General features: G+C 38.8%; 1 protein-coding gene across 3 annotated transcripts in view; it reads left to right on the top strand.

Moving 5' to 3' along the window:
- Nucleotides 1-23,005, top strand: part of RB195_009710 (uncharacterized protein) — a gene marked incomplete at both ends in the record, with an annotated part of 58,190 nt that overhangs the window by 11,244 nt on the left and 23,941 nt on the right. For 2 of the 3 annotated variants that reach the window (XM_064190384.1, XM_064190385.1), the window contains 5 exons: nt 7,531-7,627; nt 9,360-9,533; nt 9,972-10,110; nt 10,250-10,398; nt 22,542-22,705. In XM_064190384.1, the coding sequence (XP_064047967.1) occupies nt 7,531-7,627; nt 9,360-9,533; nt 9,972-10,110; nt 10,250-10,398; nt 22,542-22,705 (723 nt within the window). Of the gene's footprint in view, nt 1-7,520; nt 7,628-9,359; nt 9,534-9,971; nt 10,111-10,249; nt 10,399-22,541; nt 22,706-23,005 lie in introns of those variants that run through there. The other variant, XM_064190382.1, reaches the window with a different exon arrangement.

Genomic DNA, 23,005 nt, shown 5'->3' with positions numbered 1-23,005 from the left:
GCAGTTAAAGGCATCACCCCATGAATCTGAGGTGGTACGGGTTTCAGGTGGGGTATTCGTATACGGTATCTTAGATTATGGAGAGAAACGTGATTCCGTCCATTTCTTCCCAATTGCCGTTAAAAACGGTACGGAAGATGGGGCGCGTGCGCACAAGGCTGGCGCGCTCCAATCGAACTCCTCGTAGAAAATAGTGCGCCGGAACGCTCGAAGCCGTATCGAACTGGAAGGGTCACCTTTATATTTGTAGTTCGCGCCCCTATACATTTTCTGCGAGGTTTTCACAATACAATTTTGTAATATGCAATACTTAATCGCAATCACCACACGTGCGAATTAGGTCGCGTGTTCTTCTTTATATTGATGATTGATATTTGATCTTCTTCAAGTCATTCTTCATAATCCTACACTTTTGTTAATGGGATTCCAGCCGTTTTTCTACACGGAATATTTGGAGGAAGTCAGTACGAATCAATTTAAAAAGATCCACTACATTTCCAAAGTTCAGTAAAAAAGATTGCAGTAGGAACCCATTTCAAAGGGCTGCTGTATTCCTTTTAGATTTTATAAATGTGCACTTTGGAGCCTTTTTTGTGTGGACTTTATGACTTCTCTAGATGCTCGCCGTAAAGTGTTAGATTTTAAATCTTTGCAGGAATAATTTCGTTCCTCACTGTTTGTTCAACCTTGAAATATTTGTATGACTTCTCCACTTCGTTTTTTTTTTCATTAGATCTAAAGAAGTTCATGTTCATGGTTGACCTTCGTTAGAATAGCGCACGCGTCAAGGTTTTGTATACATGAAAACAATCTTTCCATAGGAGCTTTCTATCCATTCAAATACATTGCACATCAAAAGTTCCATTCTTGAGGAAACCGTAAACAACTCGTTAATGTTTATATTGAACCTTAGTTTATCGGTTCCATTTTCGAGCTACACTTCCATTTTTTAATACATGGGAAGTTGGAAAAAGATACAAGACGGACGTTTGTTTTGTGATAGTCAAATTCTTGGTATAGCTGCTGGTCTGGTACGGGAGTGGAAGGAAAATTTCTCAGTTTGAACGTAGTGTGTTATTTTGTGTATGCGTATGCATTCGTACCAGTAAGGCGAGATGATTCAGGAAACGTTCTGCGCGGCCGATCAATCCACGCCATTCAAGGCTCCCCTTTCGCTGGTGTAATGATTCGGCCTTTTTTTTGACTAACTAAAAACTTTATGATGCTGTTGGCTCATCACTGCCACTATCGAGCACAAACTTTTTCTTCGTACATGGTTCTAGATGCTGGCTATCTATAACGCTTTCATTTTCGGTACTACATCTGTTGCTGGACAGACGTGTGTGCGCATCTGGAACAGCTCCAGGTTGTATCCTGACGTGAATAGTATAGTCCTGCAAATCCATCTCAAATTGATTATGTCTAATTATGGAATGTGAAAACTTATACGGATTCAGATTTGATTGAGTCTTTCCTCTCATTGTAATTTGGAGAGGTTTTGAATTTTGCCACATCTAGTGATATGGAGAGTCTACAAAATAAAGTAAATTTCGTAGTTGGAAATTGTCAAGTTATTAAGCTCAGTGAATGAATGTTCGACTTAATCTGGCCTATCTTCGCAGTTTTTGTTTATTCTGCGAATTCCATTTGCGAATACCGATCAGTTGTTTCATACGCTCAACATACTTTTAAACCACAGGTAGGAACGGTCATTTGAGTTTGTGTTCTGGCTTAATCAAAGCTCACAAAAAGAGTCCCGCGAAAGAATGCCACTTCTTTGACTCTAGTAGGTACTCTCTGAAATGTTAAGAAGAACCTTACAACGAAACTTCGAAACAATATTTCCCGACTACAGCAACAAAGTTGTTTCCATTGTTCTTATTTGTCCATTATGTCGAGCTTTCGCTTTTGAACTGCTTTTGAACTAACCTGATAACGCAGGAAAGCTAGGGGTGGATGCGGGCCGCTGAGGAAGTAAACCAATTTTTTAAATGCGCATTACCTGGATTGGATTGCGCCGCTGATCTGTGCAGGAAAGCACTGGCTACTTCTTATCAGAATATTATTTCCTATTGTTGCCATTGAAATAGTGACATTATAAGACGTAACGAATGTACGCGTTTGGGCACGGATTAGAACGGAGCGAGAATAATTTGTCGATCAAAAAGTTAGTAAAAAGTCGATATTTTCTTGTTACCTATTGGGGGGACGGCTTTAATGCATGACAGCAGTAGAGTATAAATGTGATAATCTCTAGTACGTATGTTTGGGAATTTCATGTTGATCACAGGTTTTATTATTATCCATAGTTGATACTGTGAAGCGTTCGAAATCTTTGAATGTTCGTTCTTTGCTATGGTTCAAAAGTGCGCTTAACGCGCAGAACAACTGATCGGTATTTTAATTTATGGATTCACTGGGAGTTGTCACTGTAGTTCCGGGCTGTGTACTGCTAGCACATTTTGCGTTTTCTTTCCATCTTATGATGGGCGCCAAGTAGGTGTTCGGAGCATGAATAATGTCATTCTAGCCAAGGTCTCTTCGTTTCTCTGCGGTTTCGCTGTTTTCTGTTTTTTCATGTCCTTCATTCCATCCCTGTAACCTTCTCTTCACGATTTCTTCTCATTCATGGAATTTGACGTAAAAAGTTGATGCAGTCGTTGGTTCTACAAGTTAAACCTGTTGTTAGTTTAGTGGTTAGTTTTAACGCGTATGCTGGCAACCTATAAGAACTTTAAGCACTTAACAATTCACTGAGTTAAATTACGTCGGCATTTACGAAATACTGACGAAAAACGGGAGCCTAGTAGGAGATAAACCTTTTTCATCTTTGGACTTCACAATAAGCATAACGGTCAACTCCTTTTATATCGTTGAGTTTAGTGAATATTAGTCATTCTAAAATTTTATTTCATACAAACTCATGACGAAACGTAATTTCATATGAGGGCTGGTTCGTAGTACCATAGTTCACAATAATGTTGTCACCAATGAAGGAGTGCTCTATTAAAATTTGATTCTCTCTTTATTTCAGCATCACGTGCTTTCCAATCGTACACTTGTTATGTTTCCATATCGATTCCCATGAATAAGTTTTTGGAGTGATTATAAGAGTCGCTACATCTACGACTAATTGAACACGTAATCGAAGAAAATTAGAATCAGAGGAAGCCTTTAACGTGAATGTAGCGCATTCCATTTAGAAGCATGTTTATTGTCAACAGAGATACGTTAGCGTTTTTAGACCTGACGTTTCAGTACCGTTGAAGATAGGTTTCTGTATTCTGTTTGCGACGAATAACATTGGCCGACTAAGTTCTACCTTGAGTAAAAGTGCAAGCGTTTCATTGTCGCTGCGTTGGAGAAATTGCGACATTTTCGTATTTTTTGTCAGATGCGCCAGTCTAGACTGTGGTCAAGCCTAGCAATTGCATAATCTTGACTGGCGCATCTGATTATTACTGAGTATAGTGTGTGTGCAAAATTTACTTGGTTCTTTCATTGTAGGTCATTAAAGAGAACACAGCTATCAATCACCGTGAAATAAACGCGAAGTCCGTACATTCATTTCAACTTCATTTTCATGTGTGCTTTTGGGAAAGAAAATGATTCGGTCTTATTAGAAGAAAACTCTCATTAACAACTGCAAGATGTTCATTGCTCAAAAATCTTGGAAATAATCAGTATTGATTTCTTCTAGATATTGCTCCGAAGACATTTAGTGTTGCTAACGAAGGCTCATGTCTGTAATTCTATAACAAAATCACATCTCCAACAGCTGTCGTTCAAGCTCTACTTCGGAGTTCTCAAACCATGATGTTTTTGTTTTGCTTATTCGTATTATGTCAACTTTACTTTATTCTCTACATCTGTGAGCAAAGTATCACTATTTTCACGTAGTCTTATTGGGTGAGGTCATAACAGAGTAAGAATTTGTAATTAATCATGAATTACGCACACGACGCGTTGTTGCAGTTCTCGAAATGCTTTATGTACACATGAAAAATTTTGCTGCAACGCTTTTTTTTCTGGCGAGTTTTTGTCTCATAGTAACCATCATATTATGGATTTTTCAGTTTGCTACAGTTTCAGTAGAAGAAACGTCGTCGTATAGTGTTGTCGTACGCATTTCTACGCATACATGTTTATGTGCACTCAGTCATTCTCAAGTATTTCACCAATTCTTTTGAAATCGGATATTATTTACTCAATTTCTGTCGCGCCTCTGAAGGAGAAGCAACATTTCGAATCACTTAAAATATAAGTAAAGCGTCGCGCATTCTTCTCTTTTCTATATGATTCTAATTCATAGTTGACAAAACCTTTCTTTCGAATGAATAGTCGATTGTTAAGAATGTGATACGATGCGTGCTTTCGCGAATAATCAAGAAATGTTTCATGTGTTTACCACTCTGAACTCAAAGACGGAAGAAAAAGAAGCAACCGCTGCATATGTGCACCACTGAGTCGATAGCACGGCAAAGTGTGCGTTTATTTTTCGTTTGTATTCCGCGAAACGCCTGAATTTCCAGGCAGGGCGTGTGTGTGACAGACGTATGCGAAGATCTCCTTTACCACCTTTGCGTCGTCTGTCGCCGAGATTTTGCACATGTCGTTTTTTACCCTTTATTTGATATGATGCCACAACTGGAACTGTGTAAATGGTTTTGCAAGCAACGCTGAAGCATACGTGACAGAACAGCTTTGCGGTAACTGACAGTGACTTCTGCGGAGGCGACCGTGTAGATCGTCCTTTCTGTACTTTTCCTTTCAACTCAGTCGACATTGCCTGTGAATCCAGGCAGTGATATAATATAATGAAACATGGAAGACTTAGTGTGAGATCAACACTGTTGGAATCTGACGACAATGAAAAAACAGGGACAAGTGATGAGGAAGGAAATACACTCAAATATTTGAAAAAAAAAACAAGGTAGGAATAAAATGAATGGGTAAGCGGATCATTTTGTACGAGCTCTTAGGAGTCTACTTTTTAATTTTGAATCAGAATGAAGCGAAAATATATGTAAGTGCTAAAAGTGTTGGATTGTCATTTGCGTCATTGAAACTTTAAAGACAAGTTTAAAAAGTGACTATTTCTGTAAGACATCAAAATTCTATTGTATTAGGGACAATTATGAATGATTGGGGCATCTAGTCACTACTACAACGGATTACAGTTAGTTAAAATGCCGCACTCCTCGCCGTCGTCTTGCATGTATGTTCATACTCTATCACGACGAAGTACAAGCATGCATACTACCTGAGAACAATGTTAAAAAGATTTCATCACTAACCTGTAGAGCTTTGAAGCTTTTAGTCACATATACCATAGCATGTTAGTAAAGAAAATATCTGCATGAGAAATTTGTAGATAGTCCGTAAAGTAGCGTTTTAGTACTGAATATCATCATTTGAGCATTGGAAGTGAATTGTAAAATTGGGCTGTGCGGTTCTGATGTCATTGCTTTTCGTCACTTAGTTCGTGAGAGCAGTAAGGTATTCTCTTCTTGTTAATTCTTTTTGTCCGCATCATCGTCATTCGACAATAGTTCGGAGAAAAATTTGTTGTAACAAGCAGAATGTGAGCGAACTTCCCTCCCCATCCGTCATCGGACTCAAAAGAAAAGATGCTTCTTTAATTGCTGTTGGTCCCACTCACTTACTTCTAGTTGATGCTTAGTTTTCTTTTTCGCGAAGAGCATCATTGGATCGATAGTATACTGCTTCAACCACCGTGAAGGAGATTCGCTTATTTAGATGATCAGTAGTTTAGATGCGATAGTAGCGAGCGGGACTCCGACCCCTTCATCTTTGGAGAGTTGGCAAAGTGACCCCTTCACCTTCAAGCAATCTTGAGTGACCCATCTATGAGTGCATTGGTAGGGCGCGATATTGACGTGATTGATATACAGCTCCAGTGAACCCTTCTTGAATTTTCACTTCCGCGTAATTTGAATATTTAGATGAGTCAAGAATTATGTCTTCTGGAGGGATAATTACTCGAGCAGTATCCAAAGTACCTTAGCGTTGCTGTGGGAATGCATCATACATTTCAAATGTTTTTGGTGCCGGCATCTCATACTTTTACGCTATTTGTTTCCCGCATATCTTATATAAGTGGAAACTTTTGGATAGCACCGACTGGTACGCGGTTCAGTTAAGCATGCAATCCTGTTCACTGACATGCTTCTACAAGCGATTTGTATTCACATTTTTGGAGTTTCTATTCTTACGGACTTTTCTTTTCCACAAGTTCTGCTTCCTATGTTCCAAGCGTGCAGCGCGGGCGGTCACCTGCTGTCCTTTCTGTAGATGTGGATGAGGGAGAGGGGAGGAGGGGTTGAATCTTGCACGCTGAACCCTCAACTGTTCCTGTATTAAGATTTATATGCTGTTCCTTAACCTCTGACTGGAATTCCTGGATCGCCAACACTTACTCATGAAGAACACCTTTATCTCCCCCTCCCTCTTTTTTACTCCTCACCTCGAAAAATTCTAGATTTCACATTTTGGTCCCACTTCAACTATGCAAATACAAATACGCATGTCATTTGTCATATGCCCCATTAATGTTCTATAATATGATAGTTTATTGTTGTTTCATAGTTTTCTAAATGTGCGAACAGAGCATCCTTTTTCTTTCGTCACTGTTTTTGTTGAACGCGTTTGTTGGACGACGTTTTCTCGATGAAAGGGCAAAATAAATTGTATAAAGTGCAAGGGATTGATCGATCCCCATGAGAATGCGTCTACTCGTTCGACTTTAGCTCAGAATCATTTGAAGTTTATGAACGCGTGCGCGGCTTTACGATAACTTGCGGAGGCTAGCCGATGTGTCAAGTCATGAACCTCATGACCTCACAAAGATCTCGTAAACCTCTTAATGAAAATCTCGAAGAAGTGGACCCACCTGCTTCACTTTTTCGTTGGTGCCCACTGCGTAGTTAATATATTGGAAGGTCGACTGCTCGAGCACGAGAGAAAAGAGAAAAGTCTATCGTTGTTGTGAAGTAGCTGTACAAATGCTTCTAAAAAGACCCTACTACTTCAGTTTATCATTTGAAATACTTGCACAGATATCGGTTGTAGGTACTGGCTCCTTCGATAGTCTCATTCCCAACGTCTCGCTGAATTAATCGATCCTCATATGTGTATGAAGCAATAGCTTGTTCATACAGCTCTCTTCATCTGGAGACAAAGACAGTGGTTGTTGATCCCTAGAAAATATCTGTTATTTTTGGAATTGGTATTTTTCAAGTTTCTCATAATGAGGAAAACTCTCATGTATTCTCATCCTTGTCAACTAGTTCAACGGTTCAAGAGTTACGAAGATAGAAGTACAAGGGCGGTGTTGCTGTTTCTTCAACACACAGACTTCCTTTATCGCAGTATTTCCATCCCTTTTTTGTGGGAACTTCAATTCTGCTTTTTTGTAGTTTTCGACTGCTTGTTCGCATCGGTCCATCGTAATGGTCCAAAATACGATCAATTATTGTTAATAATCTTCACTATTATAGGTGGCGAACAATGACATCAATGAGGCAAACGTCCGTTCCAATCAACGTCTATGAAAGAACAACAGATATCGAAGCAGGGAGAGGGCCGCCCTATGTGCATCCGCCTGGTACGTGTTTGATTTTTGACTTCATATGCACTACTTCTTTAATCTACTTTCCTTTCATTCGACACTACCGTTTCTATAACAACAGTTTTGTTTCTGTACTGTACTGGCAGCTCGAGTTGAAGGAAGGTTGACCTTTTCTTTTTCTTTCATCAGATTTTCTTTCATCACGCTTCTAGTAACTGGGAAAAATTTCCATCGTGGATTGTTTTCGTCCACTCCCGATTTGATTTCCATTTCTGTTGTAAAGTGGGACACCTTCGACATCCACATCTGGGTATTAATTTGTCACATGCTGTAAAACCTTCCTGAATAGTGGTTTATTCTCCACGATCTCGTACAAATAAGAATTACTGCTGTTTGTATGGGAGTTATAGTGCACCATACAGGGATTTTTTTGCGAATATAGCCTGGGAAAACAACGCATCCACCAATCATCATTTTTCGCGACTTGCGTGTTTCTGGGTGTTTAGGAACATTCTAAGCTCTCCGTTTCAGTTACAGGGATAGATGTGAGAGTTTTTCTCTGAACAGAATGTTAACTAACCTTTATCAATCGCTTATGAGGAGTGTGGTACCTGACACGATGACCTAATTTGTTACTTTTTGTAGTAATTGGTCTTTCGAGGCAGTGCCAGTCACTGTTATAAAAAGCAATGTAGTGCTTGCTCATTTAGAATTAACATTCGAATTGGACAAGTAGCTGTTCCAAAAAAGTATAAGTGATTAGAGTGTTGATGACTTTTCCAATATGTGAAGGCTTGATTTGCTCGAATTAGAAGCATTGAATTTAACCATAAGTAAATGTGAATGACATTTGACACTCAAAATAGTAATTTCGATCCTCACTGCTTTGAAGCAAGAAGGTATTCAATGCTTCAAGATTGAATCATATTCATTCATAAAAAAGATAAGAATGCGACACTTTGTTTTTAATCCATAGGTAATTTTTTTGATTTGTCAAAACTGACGACGATTTCTAGCAATCATATGTGATCACAACGAGATCTTTACGGGATGGAATTCGACAGTTATGTCGCTGTCGGCAGACAATGCACTGAATGAGTGATAGAGGGATGAAATGCTTGACGCTAACAAATCTGTCTTGGATGCGATCGACTCGAATTCATAATCGTTTGAGATTAGTGAGCGCATTTGTAGCTTATTAAAAAAACTTGCTAGGGGCCCGGCGATGTATCAAGTCATCGTTTTCAGACGAGCCCGGTGCCAATTTACCGAACATAGAGAGGTGAAGAAATTGGCTGGTCTGGGGCAGTTTTGAAATGTCGACTGTGCTGTTGCAGTAGAACTTACTATTGCGCTACACCTATCTGAATCATTTGAAATGTCACAAAATTTGAAATACCGGAGGCGTTGAGCAAACCATTATGTTAACAGATCATGTTGGCAGAACTTAACTTAAGAAAAAACTAGAGCACATGTTCAATTCTACACAAAGTAAACTGTACTAAATTTTGATTTGAAATTGTGTAGACCCGTCTCCATCTCGTATTATTTTATCATGTCTCTCTTAGAGCTTTGATAATTGAAAAGGATTTCTTAAGGCTTTTTGAACAATTGTGAAACAAGTCCCCAGCAATATGCATATTTTTGTTCACTTACCAGCGATTAAACGTTCACGGCAGCTGCGTATTCAACAATATCATTAACATGTAGTCGCAGCAGATACTTCAGGAAATTGAGGATATTTTTTAATGATTATACATAGTTACAGCGACGAGTAATGTGGCAAGTTGTGAAGGATCGTCATCACGTGTTACGCCGCCTTCGTCGCAACCACCAATGATGGCACCCTCTCCCCACTCTCGATTTATTGACGGATTTAGAAGGCGAACCAGACTTCGTTCATGTAATGTACCAGCAACTGGACAAGAAAGCTTAGATATGGGTACGGCGTTGGAGTTTTTGAATGTTACTGCAACATCGAAGTGATATATGGTTGTGTATTTTTATTGAATATTCCAAGAAAACAGCAACGAGTTAATCTTCAATTCTGCAAACAATTTTTGGCAAATAAATTAGATTTACAGCTCCATTTAATAGTGAGTGGCGGCAACTGCTACAAAGTCGTGCAGGCAACTGCTACAAAGCTAAAGGAGTAGTCATAAGAATATGTGTTGTTCGTATGGTTTACATCCCTTTTCCTTAATTTTTGCTCACTTCTGATTTTAGCTTTTGCAATCAATTACTTTTCATAATAGAAGCAAAAACGACAAGTTTGCTGCTATTGAGTCGTTCTTATTTTTGTTATCTAGTGAAGTTCACTGGTAATACTGGTTGTAGTGTTCCAGCAGCTAGAAAGTTCTTAGAGTAGCACTTTGTTTAGATCTCGGTTTTCCACCCGTTTGTTCACCTCCACCGGATGTAGGCCCTGTATCGACACCTGACACATTTGGTGGACCGCGACTTAGGAGAAGGACCGTATCAGATGCTGCTCATACGGGCATCAATTTTGTTTTAAACAAGTGAGCTTTTTTCACTCGATTTTTTTTGGAAGAGTATCACGGCCATTTAGTACTGTTGTTTTATTTTTTTGCGTTTTTCAGTTGTTTTAATTCAACTTCAGTTGCAGCAGACTCAAAAATATATGACTTAGTTTTTCAGCAAACGACATTCTGGGGTTCTCGTGATTTTTCCTCACTCTCCCTCATCTCATAGTGAACTTCTACACAGTACCCCTACTCCTACTCTTGCAGCTAGCAAGCGTCCTTCTGGGTTTTTAGCCGGAACTGGCGCATCAAAAAGTTTTGAAGGTCAGTTTCTTGATACTTTTTCCACAATATTTCGTATTATTCTCTATTCTTAAAGTTACTCAACTTCGATTTCTTCATCTTTGAGTTTCCAAACATTTATGTGCATTGTAGTCACGCTTACCAGAAGTGCAAATAAGTTTCTGACGTAATAAATAGTGGAATATTGGACTGATTTTTATTCGAAGTCCCATTTTCTTTTATTTCTTTCCCTTTTTGCTGATAGTGAAATGAATTACACCAGTTTCATTTTGGGGTTTGCGTCTATTTAACAAATAGCATCACTTATCACTGATAATTGTTGTTCGTCATAATGTTTCGCCCTTCATAACTTAGTATGAACTTTTTTTAAAAACAAACTTCCTTCTCAAGTTTGAGCAATTTTAGCTCAGAAACATAAACTACTTGTCAAGATTCTTTCTAAATTCGCATCCAGTTCGATCGGAGGACATTTTTTTTGTTGTTTCCTTCTTCATATCGTAATACTTTCGTTTTTGTTTTGCGTTTGCTTTCATATGTCGAAATTATTTGGAAGCAGCATTATTCAGCTGGGTTGTTGCCAAAGATTCCATGCTCCCTTCAGGCAGTTGACCTTTCAGGTTATGGGCTTTGGCGGTGTGCTGGACGACAGCACCTTTTTGCAATGTATGGGAAGCTTTCGCCATATAACAGTGCAGGTTATATAGCTCGTACGTTCCCAATGCGTACACTCGGACGCCTGATTGCGTTTAGTTAAAGCAGGGCCACCACGTGCAGGTAGCAATCAGACTCGTATACGCGGCCCCTTATTCAGCTAGAAATGGTATATGTAGTGGTTCTTTTCTACTCTTTGAATTCTTCAAATTCTTCGGGTTTTCTTTGAATTCGTTGCTGCCATTTGCAGAAAAGAAGCCACCAACAGCTCCTTTTTGTTAGTATTCTTCAAAACACCATATGCAAATATTTTATTTTTCCGTAGCGATTCTCGACAAACCAATTTCGGCCGAATTTCCATTGGTGTGATTTCTCTTGGTTTCTTTATCATCATTGACTGTTTTCAAGCCTATAGGTGCGTCTCAGCGTCCCAAATATTACAAAAATACAGCAATTTATTGTCTTTTCTGCATCTGAGATTGGGCGTTAGATTGGCGCAACACATCAAGACGTACACAGGAACCAGTTGGAAAAGTTTTTCCGAATGTCATTTCTTGAATTTCGGATAGACGTTCTCATTTCTTCCAAACTTTCGCCTTCTGTTGTTTATTTTATGCTGTTTAGTTTCAAACAGTGTTGGGTTAGGCTAGAAGCAGAACAAAACCTGTGTCTTCTTAGCGCTCTTCGTGTAGCTTAGACCAATCTATGCAATTGTTTCGTTACTACAATGTTGTACATGTGAAATTGAATGTTCATTTGCACTCGTTCTCTTCTGCCACATATGCTGGGGATTCAGTTATTACAGTTTTTTTTTTCCTGTATAGAATGTAAATCTTTTCGATCGCGGTATGATGGTTAGCTGTTCTGTCTTTCATCTTAGTTTTTTGTTGGGCATGGGATGTTGCGCAGAAGAATAAACCACTGCTTCTTCTTTCAATCCTATTCTTCTTCTTTATGATCGCTTGAATTTCTTCTCGATCGGCTCCGTCGGGCATATTCTTTGGGTCTTTGTTGATTGATAATTCTATTGATTTTGTGTATCATGATTACTGCAAATACTGCACATGGACAAACAACAGTTGTGCCTCTCGTTTTCACCGAGATTGACCGCCTTCTTACGTTGTGAATCTAGAACGTCGGTTTGTTAGCTCGTGCATATGCTCTTCGTTAGTAGTTACTCTACCTATGAAACGATTTCAATGATTTATTTTGAGTGATTTGAACTCGATTCAACTATCCACTTTCCGATATGGTTAGGCACAGCCAGCATTCAAAGTGGAGATGGAACTTCTCACTTCCTACTTCCTCCCCTAAAATTTCTTATGGTTGTATTTATCTTTGGCTAAATCTGCAACCATCATCTCAGCACAATTTGAAACTACGCGCTCGTGCATTGTGTTGTAGAAGTGCAGCTGAACTCATCAAGGCGTCAGTATTCCGAATCTAATTGCATTGAAATTCCAGTGCAGATAAGTTTGGGTGGATTATTATATATTGCTGTCTAGTTCAATGCGATTTCTATCAAGTTAGAATCAACTGAAGCAGGTTTTATTATTGATTTGACGGGGGAGCGACATTATTTTCAGGAATCTGAAGATAATGTCGTTTTCTTATGAAGTCAAAGCAAGATAATTTTTGGATGTCTTGAATTCTCAGTAAACGATGTAATTACCTTCATTATCAGTGATCTGTTTCAACCTGATAGCAAATTTCGGACATCTGATCTATGGATTGAAGACAGGTTTTGATTCAAAAATTTGAAATTGACATTTGTTCAAAGGCCGTTACTTTCCGATACCTCTAACGTATCGTGACATGTAACGGCACCTATACACATGCATAACTTTATTAGAATCTTCTTTTGTCTAATGTTCAGTTTCATCAGCATTATATATCATTCGAAATATTATTATTATTCGAGTCAATTATTCGAGCTGTCGATCTCTTTTGTGAAAGTTCCATATTATTCTCAAAATCTCCTCACCATGGAATTTACTCAGCGTCAGCTTTTGTAGTTGTTGGGTTTGTGTTTGCCTTTGGTTGGTTAAGGTTGAGGTTGAAAAGGTAAAGCAAGTCGGTGATAGTTAACCACTGCTCGTTTCGGCTATAACAGTGGTGAAGCTGTTGCAAGCTGCCTTTCGCTTTTTTTTAGAAGATTTATGTCCTGCCTCTACTCTTATGGCGATGTAATGTAAGAAAGTGTGTCATTTGTAATTAGTTTGTAGTAATAACACTACGATGGTATCTCCACGTAAAGGGGACGTTTACGTGCTGCGTAGTGCTTGTTCACCTTTACGTGGGAGTGTAATTGTGGTGTGTGACCTTAAAATAAACTTTTGATAGTATACTTCCACTTAGTCTAGGATATTGCTCAATCCTAGCGCTCTGCGAGATCCAACCCTACTATTGCCGCTGCATTATTGTTCAATCTATCATTTGCACTCGGTTATTAGTTGCGAGTCTCTAACCTAACCTAACCTTGTGGTCGACCTACTTATTTCTTCTGGCATTTCACGCAACGTAGCTGAATTCAAAACTAACTAACTCAAAGTGCAACGTAACTAAATTCGTAACTAAACTAAACTAAATTCCGTAGCTGGTATGGAACTGGTGACTCCAAATGTCGTAGCTGGGAGCTTCTCCACCGCTCGACATCTCAAATTCCCTGACTTGTGTTGCTCATATTTTTTAAATAGAAGTCCGCGGGCAAAGTGCAAACGTTAAGAAATGCGGTTTTTAGCTCTGAGGCTTGACATCAACTAGCCCTTACTAGTAATTGTATTCGTCACACATGTTCATAAACCTCAAACGATTTTGAGTTAAAGTCGCGTAGGCGCATCCCAACGGGATTAATCAGCGTCGTGCACTTTACCCTTTATCCTTAATGGATCCCTTGCAATTCAGTGCATGTAATCAAATAGCTATAGCTCAATGGATTTAGATTTCCAACTTCCCAGTGGGATTTTGTCGATCAAGGGAATTCCGATGGTGAAAATTTGCAATTTGTAATAATGAAATATTTGAACCGAGAAAATTTTGAGAGGAAAATATCCTTTCGTTAGATTTTTGGAGAAGAGCATCATTGATTACCATTGCTGCAGCTCTCTGAAACTTGCGCGTGTTGTTGAAATTAACGAGTTTCATATTTTCTTATGTATTATGCGATGATAGATAGAGAAATTTTTCATCCTCTATTTGATCGTAAAGGCGATAAAGTATGATACCCGTTCGAAAACTCCCATTCACTACAGTTGGAGCACATGTATGAAGACATGTGCTGAATTTTTGATGTAATCCTCACAAATTCTCCATATTTTTTTAATCTCCTTTGCATTACATTTAATATGTAGCCAAAAATTCTGAAGTTCTGTCGATCACCTGCTGTTAGTCTCCTCAGCATTCAAAGTGGAGATGGAACTTCTCTCTTCTCACCTTTTTATTTTCAACGTCGTTTTAATCTTTTGCGACTCTGTCTTCCCATCGTCTCATCCTGTGGTTCAGCCTCCAAGTCTTCTTAAGCTGCTTTGGGAGCGACAAGTGTTACAAAACCGCACAATTGTAAAAGTTTGTGTTAGTAAGAGCAGTGCATTGAAAGCATTTCGGGGAAAAGTCTAATCAAACCACTATAGAATTTCTTTCCATTTATTGCGAAAGTATTTGCTTTTGAATGGTCGTTACGGATTTAGATTTTGAAAAGCTCTCTTAGACTGACACACAAGAATGATATTAGAATAATAACTTCGCATGACGCAACATAACAACATAGATTTCTGAGTTTTTACCTCAAACTTAGTCGTGGGTATTATTTTGAGATATAACTGGTTTTTGAATTAATGTGGTAACACTTGTCAGTGAGTAGTTGAAATGCTCACTTTATCTCTTTCCTATCGTTCAGGCTTGACAGTGACTCACTCTTCGATGAGGTGATTTGGGGATTCGCATGTGAAAAAACTGCTCATTTTGACCTGATCTGCGTTATTTTTTAACTCCGTCCTTCATTTGATTGTCGTAGAGTAACTGATTCAGAGGAGGCGTTTGGGGGACTTCACTTTGTTGGAATCTTTACAATAATTATTTATTCTTTTTTTGGAAACACATACAGGTGGGCCATAAAACAAAAACAAGAGGGACAGAGCTCACCAGAACTTCGCCTAAGTTTCGCTATTTACGTTTTCTTTGGGTAATCGTCGGGAACTAGTTTGCATAGATTACAGTGGAAATACAAAACCCTCCTACAGAGCAGTAAATGGGAGGTAAGAAGGACGCAATGCATCGCTTTAACCAACGAGACAACTCTCTGCACCCATAGAATTGACGAAATGAAAGCGCATGAGCTGGAATAGCGGTGAAATTGGCCGATAAGGCAACTCTTTACATCCATAGGGGCAACAAAATTCATTTGAGTCCTGATTACTCGTTCCAATATGATTTGTACTTAGTAAGTAAACCACAACAATTGTCAAGGTTTACGTAAAATTGTGCTGATTGATGCATGGGTACCACACATTCATGTGGCACCGTAATTTTTTTTCGGAATTTGTCAACTTTGATGAAAATCGATTTTTGGCGTGTTCTGTTCGACTTCTTCATATGATTTCCGAAAATCCCAGCTTGAGAGCCGCAAATTTTAGGCTCAGGAACATTTCCTTTTGTTTGGTTGGGTCGTTTTTTTCTATCGGTTATCTCAAGCAGTCAGTTTCTTTCTGCATAGAACTTCATCTATTGTGCAGGAGTAATGAATGCTATAGAATTATGAAAAGAAAAAAGCCTAGAAGTTGTTCAAAACACAAGTATATGCAAAATCGCTCTCTCAGCCATTTTTGGATCGTTGTGAGGACTAAGGAACGTGAGCAAGTACGGACAGTATGCAATTAATCTGATGTGGCGCCTAACCAGCAGCAATTTTTTGAAAGAAAATAGTCGCTGAGAAGTTCTAAAGAGCATTTTGCGATTAATATTTTGCTCTGTATTTTGCCGCTGAATGTGTTTTTCTGTTCCTTTTCTTCTGCTTTGAGATAAGTACTCTTACCATTACATGCAGGGAGCTGCTGATTATAATGGTGTTTGATATTTTCATTTTTTTTTTGTGCCAAGGATTTCTAGTTATGTAGTTCTCATAAAAAACACTTCGTATCAGTATTCGATGCTTACAAAATAATTTTTGAAATTTTATATTTGTATTACATGCACACAGTCGGGTAGTGTACCCGAAACGTAAGTGAATATGCGAAACGCGAAAAATAGAAAAAAATAAACGCGAAAAATATGCAATAAGATTGCGTTCTGCCCACTGCTTTATATATCCTCATCGTCATGTCTTTGTGTCCGAATGAGAAAAATACCTAGGACTGTTTAAAAATTTGCCCAACTGATCTTGTTGTCCTCTAGTTACCAGTGAAATTTCTTCGATGGCTAGTGAATTTTAAGGAATTAAAAAGTTGCAGGAGAAGGAGAGAACGTATCTTTGCAAAGGAATGATTACACTAATTTTTTAGTTACTCATTAAGTGCGACTTAGCGTTCACTACTATTGTTTGGTAGTTACGAAGAAGGAGCATACAATTAGAAAACATTGTGAAGAATGGGGAATTTGTAGATTAGGTTATGTTTGGTCGCTTCTCAAATGAAAGACTAACCTTTGGCTTTTCCGGCGTTTAAAAACGAGTTGGGATTACGTTGAATTGGAAGTTGCGGAACCCTTTCAGTGGCCGCTCTTCAGTGGCCGTCGTAGAATTCATTCTGGCGGAACCACACTCCTAAATGCCGCGCAGTGTAGATTGCTAGAAGTATAGATGTGGTTGTATCTAGAACAAATAGTTAAAATTCGCCTTCTTAGAGGCCTTGTTGGTTCTTTCTCAAGTTATATTTCCTATTTCCCAGAGCTGTAATGTCTCGGGCTTTTTAGTGTTATTTCCTTTGTTTGAGAAGTGCTTCATGGAAATCTGTAAGAAATAGCGTTGGTCTGTGGTGAGCGAAACGATATTTGAGATTACCCACTACTTTTATCTTTAGAAAAAATCCTTTAATCAGATGAATTGTATTACCATACCTACTTACGAACCGTTCGTTACGATTCATTTGTACGGAAAGTCGGATGATCGTTGACCGCCTTGTCTTATCTGAAAGTTCTGTGATTCCCGTATGCACATAACAGGCGTTGCCGAACTGCGTTGAAGTATTTGTGAGCGCGTCTGTCTCTAAAAATTCGTTGTTAAAGTTCTTTATGCCATCACTTCCTGTTTGGAGTGTGACGAGCCTTCCTGCTTATTTTTGCTAACGCCTCTCCATTTACGTTTACGGACTTTCTAGAAATTTAATTTCGGTTTCTTCATCTGGTTTTTGAGATTCGGCTGGGACCTTTTTAGCTGTAACAAGTTCTTAGCGTAGGAGACTAGGGAAGAATGATACAGAGAGCAGCGTTATCCTCGGAATATCGGGCGGGCGCAGTCGGCTGGAGGTCCGCGGTAGCCGCACGGTCGATGGTTCGAAACTGCGCTAGTGCCAACCAAGCCCTTCGTCCTCCCGGAGTCGGTAAATTGGTACGAGACTTGTCTGGGAGGACAAAAACACTAGCTTAATCAGCGGCTGGCCTCCCCTCGGCTCGTTGTGTAGGCACACACAAAACCTTAACGACTACGGATTGCAGTTAAACGAGTTGACCCATCCCAAGCGGATTGATACGCCAGAGACTTTATCCTTTATCCCGAACATATAAGAACAGCGACGTCTTGAACATGAAAGAAAACAAAAGCAATATTGCATCGATTTTCAGTTTCGTTCAGCTTTTTGTTTGATGCGTTTTCCCAGGATTTCATTAGGCGCTTGAATTTCAGTTTGAATTTTTTTTGGGACGTAGAAGAGGTGAATCAGAGTGTTTTTTTCACTCAATCTTTTAGAAGTGTCGCGCTAACCATTCATTTGCTGCTCCTCTTCCTTTGAAGCGATGCTATTGTGCCCGCGATGCATGCTAACATCTGGGTCATAACTCTTATTCAAAGCTGACAGAGATAGAGGTATCAGGAGCACCGGAGACATCAATTTAGCCAATGGGACAACTCGTTACACGAAATCATTGACAAAATTAGGCTTTGTAACGAGTGCTGAAGTACCCGTATAGTAAGGCAGTTGTTTAGTAGTTTAGTAATTTCATCTAGAATCCAGTTAGCATGTTGTCAATTTTATTTATTTATAGAAGGTTGAATCGTTGGGTAAACCGATGACTATTAAAAAAAAACTGATGCCTGATTTCGATGCTAATCACACTCGAGACGCTATCTACTGCTGAAAAAAACTGAGTTTGCATTCCCTCGCAAGTGTTCACATCCTTAAGAAGCGAGCGGAAGTAGCAGTGTTATTAAACTTTGTTCTCCAATCCTACTATTGCGTTTGGTATGTATGCAGCTAACATATGCACATCCAGCATGTGTTGATGAAGCAGTTCACCAGAGTTTTTTTTTCAAGATTTGAAAATTGCTAAAAGTATGAATGTTAAAATTTGCTAACAAAAATTTCGGTGAAAATACTTAATATATCACTGACGGAAGCAAATCAATGAGTTATTTCGTAGGTATTCTTCTGTTCTTTGAGGAATACGTATTGTCTGAGAAATTGTATGTCGTAGTTAATACTAATAGCAGTCTCGGAGAATGTTACTGATACGACGTGATTATGATGTGATTTGTAGACTTTTAATTGGAGAAATCAATAGATCGGATGCATTTTTTCAAAATCTGAATGCTTAAGTCTAACTCTCACTGTTAAACAAATCACTTGATTTCTAAAGAGTTCCAAAAGAATGGCAATTCGTTCATTTCAAAGAGGATAATTAGAATGCTATTTGCGTGTTTTTAGAGAGATTCCAAGAGCACAAGGAAAATGCTATTCTCTCATATTCGTACATTTCATACATTTTTTCATACTCTCTTATTCTTATGTGGAAAAATTGGGGAACACTACAAGTTTCCATAAAGGAGAAGCTCCCAATTAAACAAATTCCATCGTCATTTCCTCTCCACAATGCAGTCGGTTTTCTTGAACATAGACATTTCTAGAAATACCCATGAATGCCTTGCTTCAGTTTGATTGATGTTAGTGTGCTTTCCACAAGGCTTGGGCCAGAAGTCGTAAAACTTAGATGGGTTTCCAGAAGCGCAACTTTTTTTTTGTGGTCTCAGTTGAGCATACCCGCTGTTTGCTAAATTATTCCGCATCTTTTTTTCAAATTTCACTGGGATACATCTTAGCTTCGGCACCAGATATTGAGCGATTGCCTTTGTTTCCATGATTGAAGCTTTTCTTTTTTTTCCGAAATTTTCCGAACCAGTATGATTTCTTTCTCCCTGCCTATTGAAATGCCTACGGCTTCAAGCTGTTTTCCGTCCCATTCCACATCTCCACTCTTCATAAATCATTCTTTTTTGTTGCTCTTTTTTTCCTCTGATACGTACGAATGCGATGTAATGACAGATATTTTCTTGCTTGTGTGAGCTCTGCTGTGAACATTTTCACTTGGGACACTTCGTATACTGGCGATGTCTTCGTTTTTCTCATAATCCAGCATAAGTCCTTCTCTCCTGTCGGGTTGCTGCATTTTTTTCTTTTGCGATTTCTAGTGCCGTTTTACAGCTTGAATTGCCTTCTAGCCTTTTCTTATGAGAGCTAAGAGAGAGTATTGAAAAACTATTTGAAGTTCTTTTCTAGTCTACATATAGTTGCGTATTCTCTCATCTGTTCTCATCGTTTCGCAAGTTAATACTCGTTCAGCGCTCTGCACATCAATTTCTAAGGTTCTGTGGCTTTATCTCGGAAAGCCGCCAAGTGCTAAACAGACAGCTCCAAACTTCCCAAATATTGCTTGATTTGCGTCGCCTTTGATTCCGGATGACTGTCCTTGTCGATTCGGAGGCGAGTGAATCGCCATCTCCTTTGCCGACCAAAAGTCTCATGCAGCGAGTTCGGAGGCGTATATTGAGCCTGGAAGGGAAAATGAGTGAGCAGATGTTTTCTTTTTGGAAAAGCGACTAGTTTTTATTTCAAAGGAATTGTTTTGTAGATTTATGCGTGATTTTTTCTACCAACTTACCAACTCAACGAATTTCTAGCGCTGGCAACTTCGAATTTTCGCTTATTTGCCTGAACGACATTATATATATTTATTTATTTAAATTCATATATTTACGCAGTATTTTTGAGCGATGTATAAATCCTTCCTGGTCTCTTTTCAATTCTATTTATGATTCATCTATATATTTTCCCATATATTATTATTTATTCTATGATTGTTTTATTTATTATTTGTCGTTATTATTTTATTCTATTTTTATTTTATTCATAATATATGTCATTTTTATACTGGTTTGTGATCGTAGCATATTCTAATAACATCAAAAATTCGTTATTTCTTTCTGTCTATTGTGTGGATTCGGTAAATCTACAATAGATTTACATGGGCAGACCGCAACTGCTTAGAGGCAGTCACAGCGTCGAGCTTTTATCTGTGTACTCGAGCAGAAAAAAGTCGCTTTTTGTGTGTGCCGGCAGCACTGAAATTCTTCTCCCACGGGATGCCTTGCATTTTCGATTCTAGTGGTGGAGAGGTAAGAAGGTATTTATGTCGAGCAACTCTGTTCTCCTTGTTGAATACATTCGGCGCCAACTATAACCCTTCGCTCTGTCTTGCACCGCAAGCAAAAACTTTCTGAAAGGATTTTTTCTTTGCACAATTCCATTAAAGGAAGTATCTATGCATGCAGCTACTTTACTAATGTGGAATGTGAAAATGCGAAAATGACGAGTATTCAGGGTTATTACCAGCTTTTACTCACTCGCCTAAGATTCGCCTTTGTTTTTTTTTATTCGCACCAATGTTGTGGCCACGCTTGCTCTCCTTTATTTTCAATCATTAACATCTTTCCCTTCTAAATTTGCAAGAAATGTGAAATGAGTAAAGTAAGTGAAGATAAGCTTCATAGACATGCCTCAAAATGGGCCATCATATCGTATTTTTTTACACGTTGTTTGAAAAATGAAGATGCAATAAGCGAAATTGGATCGAGAGTGCAAACTGATGGCCATACTAATTCTGGATTTATTGCTAGTCCGATACGCCAATGAGTAGCTGAATCTTCCTAGAAATTATGACGAAAACACCTAGTTTTGAACGGTTAAGTGAAAAGTTTTGGCGTTGTATACTTGAAATTTTTCTAGTCTTTCCAATTACCAGGAGAAAGTTTCATACGGATATACCATTTTGGTGCTTCCTACGGAACCAAATCATCGTCCTTCTCATATTGACTTAAAGATTGAAACTCCGTTGGACGTTTTGACTGTAGTGGTAGGGCTGCTCGATCCATGTTAAATCAGGAATTCCGCCGCCATTTCCTTGGTAGTTTTCAAATTTGATTGCTAGACGTTGTAAATTCTTATGTGAAACTGTCGTAGTCGAGTTTATTGCAATAAAAGAAACCTGCTGCAAATGTTACTATGTCTGTTTCGATGTGCTCCGTGATTCTCACACGTCAGAGTATCTCAGAAATCCTGAGAGATGACGTCTATGACGGATGGATACCTCTCAGGAATTGGATGTCTCGCTAATGTTAAAATGTCTTCTCTTTTCTACTATACCACCAAGCATATCCTATTTATTGGAACGACTTTACTTTCCAGCGTCTCTCTGCACTATACGCGCTCTTGTATTTAATACAGGGTTATCATCTATCAAACTACGTAATAACGGGCTTAGTCTGCCACGTGCGTGTGGCGTGTGTGGTGATGAATGAGACTTTCTAAACGGTTTCGTGACCGGTGGCAATAGCAGTCATAGTGTTCCACACTACTGTATGGCTACTTTTCTATTCATGATCCTAATCATATGTTTCCCTGATCCTCTCTTCAGAAATTGAAGACAGATGCTGAAATAAGTAGCTAGCAGTTAATGTGATCCAGGACCCTTGTCTTTATCACAGTAGTGATGATGTTCACGTCATTTCACCTTAGCACATCATTCTCTGTTAATTCCTGAGAGAAATGACGAGAAGAACTTCTTCTATTACTTTGAAAAATGTTCCCAAAATTTGTACGGATATCAAGGGAATGCAGATATAAAATCAAGCTTGAATATTTTCTAAAAGTAGTACTGACAGAGTACAAATAGATATTGATGAAATCTGCTCATATTTCTAAAGAGATGAGTGAAGGAGGCTTGGGAAGGAGTTATTTCAATTCATGACTCTGCTTCAAAGTTTTATTGTTCACTGAAAGAATGGGCGAATCGAGCATAACAAAAGTCCGATGCTAGTCGGACGTTCAGACTTGTTCTTCGATGAAGTGCAAAAGAAATAAGTAACAAAGGGGACGGCATTACTGAAGTATTGGAGAAGTCGGAGAATGTAGATAGAAGGAATATTAGTATTTGAGCTCAAATACAAACACTGCTTAGCTTCATGCCAATTCCAAGAAATAGGAAGTCTCCATGATTCTTAAGCGATACTCGGTTAACAGTTGCTTTACTTCCAGGTTCTCTACCAGCCACTCCACGAAGCGGTGAAAATGGTGGTCAATCCTCTCCACGTCGCCCTCTTTACGTCGACACTCAGCTGGCGAATGGGATGTCCGAAAAACGGAGAAGTCCGGTCACAAGCGTTGTCGATTTTGTTCGAGGACGTAGCCGTGCTGCATCGGTGGGAGTTTTAAGTGTTGAATTCTAATTACATAATTCCGAGAGAAAAACACTCAACAGCAGTAAGAAGACAAGAAAAGAAAAACCAAGGAATACACGAAGAAATTGACTCACTACTCTGATCATTCTGCGTCGCGCACGTACACATTGTCGCATTGTAGAATGTAAAATGAAATGTACATGTAAAACCAACGACAATGGGCATTAGCGAAAACATATTTGTGGTTTTGGTGTTTTGTGTGAAATGGCATTTGGACTGATGACTACTTCTTATTCCAATTCGAATGTGTTAGGTTGAGAA

The sequence above is a fragment of the Necator americanus genome, chromosome III (genome assembly GCF_031761385.1).
Source record: "Necator americanus strain Aroian chromosome III, whole genome shotgun sequence".
In the NCBI taxonomy this organism is placed as follows: domain Eukaryota; kingdom Metazoa; phylum Nematoda; class Chromadorea; order Rhabditida; family Ancylostomatidae; genus Necator; species Necator americanus.
The sequence above is the reverse complement of the archived record's forward strand: the minus strand, read 5'-3'. Positions and strand labels throughout refer to the sequence as shown.